An 8,732-nucleotide genomic window follows, 5' to 3' on the forward strand; every position below is an offset into this window, starting at 1 on the left:
TTCATGGTTAAATTTTGATTCATAAAAAGAATTTTTAATGCAAGTTTCAAACTAATTGCTACGATATTTTGGTTGTTTAAATAATCTTCTCCAAAATTTTCTTTTCCTTGATTGAACTTTGATTTCCTGCTAGAACTTTATTTGAGATTGATTGTTTCGATATTGATCATTTTGATCGGATCTATATTCAAATTACATTATCGACGTCGCTTCCGTTATGGTAAAACTATTATGATTTATATACCTAGAATATTTCTTTTTTTATTATTATTTTATCATTTAACAAAAAATTTCTCCATTAACTTTCAGTAGTTTTATTTATTTATTCTTATTCTTTGCTAAATTTCAGTTTGTAGAATGAATTTTTAAACTAATTTTTTCGATATTGATTATTTTAATGAAATATTTATTCCAGTTTTAATAAAAAAATACGAATAAGTTTTGATATTTCAAGATTTCTATGTCAAATTCCTTAGTAATCGCCAGCGCAACGCGCGGGTTTCATCTAGTTTAATTTGAAAATAACAAAATTTGAAAAGAAACTTTATTTGGATTAACTTCTCTAACTATTTTTGCGCCCTCAATTTGAAAAACTTTGTTTGCATTTAAAATAAAAAAATATATAGATTCGAAACTTTAATTGGATTATTTTGTGTAGGTGTATTTTTGCCCTCAATCTAGAGAATTTTATTTACAAAAAAATTAATTATCAAGTGATAGGTTAACTATACAAGCTATAAATGAACTAAAATATGCAAGTACAGAGTTCGATATATTATTAGACTATCAGAATGCGAATCTTCTATGATTATATGTTTATGTTTAAATTTTATTATAGAAAATAAAATTTATCTTATATCACTAATTATTTATGTATTTGCATAAAATGACGACATAATTATCAGAACTTTGGATCATGCATAATTTATGGAAACTACTTTATTCATAATGAAACAATAATTAATTTTGAAAAACATAAAAATTCTCCACTTAAAAAAAAAAACTCATAATCTTACATTCAAAAGCAAAAATTCCAATAAATCTCCGTAGAAAAATTACCCATGCAACACAGGGATAAAAACGACTAGCATTAACTTAATAGAAAAGCTGACTAAGAAATTTGCATGTCAACCTTAAACCTCATGTTTGACAGAAGAAAATTAATACTCCACTTCGTACAGAAAAAAAAAATCAATACTCCACTCCCCTAACCATGTTAACCTAATTGAGAAAATCTATTTTGATCCTCATTAATCTTTGGGTAAATTACACTGGTGGTCCAAAATTTTTTATAAATGTTTCAATATGGTATAAAAAGTTTTTTTTGCTACTTGATGGTAAAAAATGTTTCAAAGTTGTTTCAGTATAGTACAAACCGTCATCTCGCCATTGACGTCGTCAAACAGATGCTAATGGTGCAAAATTAGTTTTTACGAGACGTTACGTGATGGTGCAAAATACTTTGAAGTTGTAACTTAATAGTACAAAATGTTTTACATAAGTTACATGATTGTGCAAAATTTCCAGTCTTATAAAGGAAGAATTGACGGCGTCAATGGCGAGATGACGATTTGTATTATACCGAAATAATTTTGAAACATTTTGTACCATCAAGTAGCAAAAAATACTTTTTGTGTCATATTGAAACATTTATAAAACTTTTTGGACCATCAGTGCAATTTACCCTTAATCTTTAGTTGCTTTTCAGTTTCTTTCTAATTAATTGTACTCCATTTAATGTCACCGGCGATTGTTAAGACCTTCAGGATTAGGTACCTCATGGACAATCACCCCACCACTTGAGGTTACCACCTGCAAGAGTGGTATCCTGCAATTTCTAGAAAATATAAATGAAAACGATTGAATAATAATTCCATTTATAATAAAAAAAGTATATAACATTATTTTTATCATTTAAATTTTTATCATATTTCTTAAGTAAATTTCTTTATACAATTTTCTGATCCCGTAGCAACGCGCGGGCTTCATGTCCTAGTATAATTGAAAGTTCGTGATTTTATACGACAAAAAGTATTTTTTAATATGTGTGAGACAAATGTGAAAGTTCATGTTATGTGTAATCTGATTTTGCTATTATATAAAATTTTTAAAGAAAAAAGGTGACATTTTAATAGGAATACCAATCTACTTATTTTTTTTGTCTTCACTTGAGTAGATTCAGAGAAATTAGAATGTAATGTATATAGCAAAATAAGAAATCTAGAATCACGAAGTGATAAGAAATCTAGAAACTTATAACTTGACATATTTTTATAATCAGGGTCAAGCTGTCAATGTCCAAGTCGAGACTATTCTCAGATTCAGCCAATAAACTGAGGTACATGTGTTTTTGAAAAAGAAAATCCAAAGAGAGGATATCCGTGATTCTGTGGACTGAAATGTAAGGAGGAAAAAAAAGTCTAATACTTAATCAATTTACTTGGAGTTTGAAATTTACTCATTCCACATGCACAAAGAGTCTTATAGGAATGTATCGTTTGGTACGCGGGAATGGACTCTATTTATGAAAATGTAATGTTATTAATTGAAAATTTTGATTTTCTTTAATGACCATTACAAAATGAAAGAATATAATTATAATATTGAATTTATTATCAAGATAGTATATTATATACATTATTAGATATCTATGATAGTTCACAACATATAGTGTGAAATGAGGGAATAATTATACCCCTTTGTTTTTTGAGGGAATACTCTTTCCATCAAAATGAAGGAAAAATGAGGGAATGCCTGAGACACTAATAAGAAAATAAAGTGAAATGAAGAAATGCCCCTAATGAAGGGGCAACCGAAAGTTTCACAGAATTTGGAATCTCTTAATTAGCAAGCAGAAGAGTATCATATTATGCTACACCCTCTTTGATACAAAAGACTTAATTAGGGTGAATAAATGAGTGATTCTTTGACCGAAACGTAAACATCAAGCTTTAATGCACAATGCCAAGTTTGTCAACAGCCATTGTCAAATTTAGAGTCAAGTCGAGGCTCATTTTCTGCATTCCAAGTCAAAGCATAGCAAATTAAAGAAATTTCACATCATATGTTACCAATTAACAGTGCCAAGGTAGTTATCAGATGTTACCAATTTTCAAGAGTGGCTTGGACTTGAGCGGCACGTGCAAGAGTAGAGGCGGAGTCGGTGAGGGCTATGATGGAACGGTCGAGTATGAGAAGCTAGATCGTTGTTTGGCTTAATGCGAGCCAAGGTGAAGATTTATTAGAGGTATCTTGCATCAAGCCCGAAAGACTCAAAGACCCGAAGACTCGGAAACGAGAACAAAGAATCGACCAAAGAAAAGAAATGAGTAATCAGGAAAAATTGCCGCGGCAAAATACTCGAATTGCTACGGCAATTTGAACAGAGGCGGATGTAGCAAATTGCTACGACAATTGTTACGATTGCCATGGAAAAGTTGGCCAAGAGCATGAAGATCTTGAGATTCAGTTTCCGTTTTGATGAGATTTCATTGCAACTCCGAATCCATTCAAAGGATAAATATTTCAAGGTGGTCTTGTAGATATCTTAGAGATAAATATTCTATGATATATTCTTAGGGATATTTAGATTATATATCTGATACTAGGGGTATGGGTCTTGTAATCAATAAATATGGGAAGAGTATTGGAAGACAATTTAGATTGTTTTGAGAATCACGTGTAATCCTCTTGAAAAGGTCTTGGGTTATTCTCTTGGAGTCTCTGGGGTTCATAAAGTAAGAGAGTTGTGAGAACCAAGAGGGTTGTTAAATTCTTTTCGGGTTGGGTCTTGTAAAGGGGGTCGGGAAACGCGAGTATGATCTCTGTTGTAATCTCTTGTTTTCGATATAGTGGATATTTCTGCTTTATCAGTGCATGTTTTCCTCGGATTTTACCACGTATATTTGGTGTCATTTATTTTTCGAAGGCTCGTTATTCTAATTTCATTTGGGTATCTTGTTACAACAAGTTAACTGACCGGTGGTAGTCGTTCCTTAAATAAGGTTTGGGGATTGCCTCCCAAGCTAGTTCTTTCTAGGGATTATTCCTCTTATCCATATATGTCAGGCGTAAAATTAAATAAAAATTAATTCTTCCATTATATTACAGTGTGCGCTTGACACATAGTCAAGACCAAACTAATTAATTTTTTCTTGACGTACTGCAGACGTTGCTAATAAATTTCCTGAGCAAATGTTTTCCCGTTGAAAATTGTATTATCGCAGACCATTGTACCAATCCTAGCGAAAGAAAACAAAACTGATCCAGTGGTCCTTGCGGGGCTGTCATTTCATGGAAAGCAGGAAATCACCGCCGGGTGGGTAAGCAGCATGAATATAAATATATAAGTGCGAATGAACGAAGAAGAATGCGAAGGCAAGTGGGAGAGAGTTGCATATAATTCAGGCGTTATGGTTTCACATCAGTCATTTGCATTGGTAATGCAGCTAAGCGCTCTGTTGTTAATACTCTTAGGATTTTGTGGGAGTGGAGGCTTGTCAATAGCATGCTTCGAACGGGAGAGGATTGGGCTGATGAAGCTCAAAGCCGCCTTCAATCTCCCTAATGGGTCGGCACTTCCTTCGTGGCGTGACGATCAAGGTGATTGTTGCAGATGGGAAGGTGTCAGGTGCCACAACATCAGCATGCGAGTGACTAAGCTCCTGCTCAATCATACACGAGATTCTAGCCTAGCCCCGTGGTCTCTTAAAGCCTCCTTGTTCCTCCCTTTTGAGGAACTTGAAGTACTTGACTTGGGCTTCAATCAGCTAACTGGTCTCTCTCTCTCTCTCTCTCTCTCTCTCTCAGTCATTGTTACTCTGCCCGCTCGAGCTAGTCTTTTTTTTTTTTTTCCTTTTTGGTCGAGACCTCTCCAGCTAGTTTGCATTTGTGTATGTTTTCAAGTATACTTCTACTGAAAAATATGGTATATATATATCAATGGCTATTGCGGATTGTCATGAAGTTTCTTCTTTTCTTTACTTTCTTCCACTGGCAGCTTTTACGGAGACGTTGAGATTGAAGAGACTGCACGTGTTAGATTTGCGTACAAACGAACTAACAGAGGTCCCCTCCTTGCATGAGTTGCCATCCTTGAATGCACTGTACTTACAATTCAATTATCGCCCGAAGAACCTCTCCCGTCTTGAAGGTGCATACTGAGTACTGCACCAATTAATCTAGTACCAAAGCGAACCCCTTTAATTCTTTCATCCTTATAGTCAAGCTTCTAAGACTTTCTATATATATATATATAAATATATATAACAGGACTGAAGCTGGAGGCGGTAGATGTCTCGTTCAATCATTTGGCTGGAGATAGTCTTTCAGCAATTTGGAGCATGACATCCCTTAAAGCCTTGTCGATAGCTGGCAATCAATTGGGAGACTCAATATTTCAAGGTAACTTATCTGAAATTTATCCTATCTTAGCGTAGTTTTCCAAAATATTTCAGATTCTTGAGTTTATATCGCACTTACGACTAGCAAAATCTATTTGGACAGGCTTGTGTCAGTTGAAAGGTCTTGAAGAGTTGGACGCTTCCTATAACGAGTTTGTAAGCAGCATTCCACCATGCATTCAGAACATGACCTCACTCTATGCACTCGATCTTCATCGTAACCATTTTGGAGGGAACATCCCTTCCTCCCTCTTCGCTAATCTCAAGTCACTACAATACGTCTCTCTTTCTGGGAATGCTTTTGAAGGGTCATTTTCTCTCGCTGCATTAACCAACAACTCTAGGCTTGAAGTATTTGATCTCGCCAACAATTACCATAGTTTGAATATCACAACAGAGGATCCTCTCTATGCTCCTTCGGCTCAGTTGAAGATCTTCTGTTTATCTGACTGTGCACTCAACGAACCTGGTGGTGTCATCCCTACCTTTCTACGAGACCAACATGAGCTAAGACTTCTTGATCTCAGCCATAACAACATGAGAGGAGCTTTTCCATCTTGGTTATTAGAGAACAACACAAAACTAGAGGCCTTAAAGCTTTCAAATAATGCCTTCTCCGGAAGTTTTAGTTTCAACTCCTCCACTGCAAGCAATGTTGACATCCAGTTGATAGATGTGTCGTCAAATTTTATAGATGGAGAGTTTCCAGTTTCTATCGGTTCCACCTTTCCGAATTTAGCTTTCATCAACATGTCCAGAAATCTTATTCGTGGGGGAATCCCTTCTTCTCTGGGTGACATGAGGTTGTTGTCTTTGCTAGACTTGTCAAATAATGATTTCATCGGAGAGCTGCCAGAGTCTTTACTCTGCAAGTGTCAACGTCTCGAGGTTCTAAAGTTGTCGAAGAATGATTTGCGTGGTGAAGTACTTCCAAGAACGGCTAACTTGACAAAGTTACATACTCTGTCTTTGGACAACAATCAATTCAGAGTGATTTCTCCTGGGTTGCTTAACAGCCCCGGCTTACATACTCTGGACGTAGGCAGCAACTTTCTGTCAGGAACCATCCCTAATTGGATCGGAGACTTTGAAAGCTTGGAGAATCTTCTGTTGACGGATAATTCCCTGGAAGGTCCTTTGCCGTTGAGCTTCTGCAAATTAAATCTAAAGTTCCTGTGCCTTGCTGCTAATGATTTTGGTCCCACGATACCTTCATGTGTTAATGTTTCTGTGCTATCGCATTTAAGCTTGGAGAGCAATCACCTTAGAGGACCTTTTCCACAGTTTCTACATGACGCCTCATCGATAGTGACATTGAATCTCAGAAACAATGGATTGTCAGGAAAAATTCCTCCGTGGATTGGATCATTTTCAAACCTTCGGGCTCTTTTACTGAAAGGAAACAATTTTGAAGGTCTGATTCCTCACGAGTTGTGCCACATAAAGAATATGAGCATCATGGATCTATCAAATAATAGTCTTTCAGGACCCATTCCGTCTTGTTTGAATAAGCTGGATTTTGGAAACCTGAGAGTGCTCGGAACATTTAGTACGCTTTCTTTTTCGACAGCATCTCTCTCTATGATATATAAATTCAATTCGAAGGTTTCATTCTTCGTTGAAGGTGCTGTCGAAAATGCTTACACGGATGATAAGTTAGTAGAAGTGCAGTTCATCTCCAAAAGCAGGTTAGAATCTTACAGGGGAAATATCCTGGAATACATGTCTGGGCTAGATCTCTCGTGCAACAATTTGAGCGGTTCTATCCCGCGAGAAGTTGGGTACATGATCGATCTTCTCATATTGAACCTTTCAAATAATCATCTCATGGGCCCGATTCCAAGCACATTCTCTGGATTGAAGCAAATAGAGAGTCTCGACCTTTCATACAATAGGTTGACTGGCAAAATACCACCGCAGTTGACAGAGCTCTCCTTCTTATCGATCTTCACTGTGGCTCACAATAACCTATCAGGGCAAACACCTGAAAGGAAAAACCAATTTGCCACGTTTGATGAAAAGAGCTACGAAGGTAACATCTTCCTCTGCGGGCTGCCATTAGAGAGTTGCAACACTTCAGGGCAGTCTCCGCTAACACCAACAATTCCAGATCAAAAGGAAGACTACTCCTTCAGAGAAGCCTTCGCATGGAGCTTTGCGGGATCATATGTCGTCGCATTCCTTGGAACTGTGGCGTTTCTCTTCATTAGCTCCCACTACAGAACAATCATGTTTAACTTTTTCTATAGGCAAATCATCTGTTTTTATTGATAGGTTTTTATTGATAGGCAGATCACACGTGATGGAGAAGAGCTTTCCTGTATGATGGTTTAATGTTCTAGGAAGTGGCTTTTCGTATTACTATGTTTTTTTCAGATTCTCTCCTGATCAATAAGTGCATCACGAGATTCATTCAGAAGCTTCTTTTCATATTCGGGACCATTCACCCGGGCCTCCCTCATCCTTTGGGCTAGCTGTTTGAGAATGAGCAACATCTGCACAAGAGAACTGATGAGAGAGTCCATTCCCCGTTTATAAAGGACAATTCAATCTTTGCAATCCTATAGGTAAATTAACCTTAGGATTTTTTTTTATTTCTCTTGCACCGACTGTTCATAGCAGGGTGCAATATATTTCTCTGCAAGTACAATGACGCCCTGATGTCGGTGGGGACCTTTTGACGATTAAAGTATGGACATGTTTTCGTTGTTGTTGTTGTTGTTGTTGTTAGTGTATGTACAGCTCTTTGAATGCCAAGAAAGTCCATTCTTGGAAATGGATTATATTCGGGCCATGGGCATTTTCGTTTTTTATGCGAGTTTTGGCAATATCATAAAGACCTTTGAGGGAACAGAGGATAAATTGGATGCGTGATCCATCCGGCCTGTCTTGCTATATCTGCCCTTTTTTTTCCCCCTTTATTTTCGATTATAAGAAAGAGGCTTGTAGAGCAACAAAAGCATGAAAAAGCAAAATAGAGAAACACGAAAGTTATATTACCGAGAATCAAACTCAGGACCTATCGATACCACAACTTGCCACCTCTGCTCTTCTTAATTAGCCTTCAAGCACTTGTACTCTTTTATTTTTTTTTATATTTATTTTTAAGCTAAAGAGAATCATATGTTTGGGGACAACTACGGGTCAGAAAGCTAACACGCTGTTCGGCTTCCAACTGGAGGCCGGATCAGGTCACTAGAGGTAAGTGGCTGCAGGCACCGCTCTCCTTTTACCAAATGGTTTGGTGTTTATTCAGGCATTTTTGCTACTATATATTATGATCCATCACGTATTTAAAATTGATTCTTGATATGAACGATCCTATATAGA

The 8,732-nt window shown here is 36.5% G+C and overlaps 1 protein-coding gene across 1 annotated transcript; it reads left to right on the forward strand.

Annotated features, from left to right (window-relative positions):
• Nucleotides 1-4,387: 4,387 nt before the first annotated feature.
• LOC116189772 (receptor-like protein 15) lies at nucleotides 4,388-8,167 on the forward strand. The gene is made up of 4 exons (XM_031519497.1): nucleotides 4,388-4,776; nucleotides 5,000-5,152; nucleotides 5,272-5,403; nucleotides 5,506-8,167. Exons 1-4 carry the CDS (start codon nucleotides 4,413-4,415, stop codon nucleotides 7,671-7,673), a joined length of 2,817 nt encoding a protein of 938 aa, XP_031375357.1. The 5' UTR covers nucleotides 4,388-4,412; the 3' UTR covers nucleotides 7,674-8,167.
• The last annotated feature ends 565 nt before the right edge of the window (nucleotides 8,168-8,732 follow it).

The sequence above is a fragment of the Punica granatum genome, unplaced genomic scaffold, assembly GCF_007655135.1.
Source record: "Punica granatum isolate Tunisia-2019 unplaced genomic scaffold, ASM765513v2 Contig00018, whole genome shotgun sequence".
NCBI lineage: Eukaryota > Viridiplantae > Streptophyta > Magnoliopsida > Myrtales > Lythraceae > Punica > Punica granatum.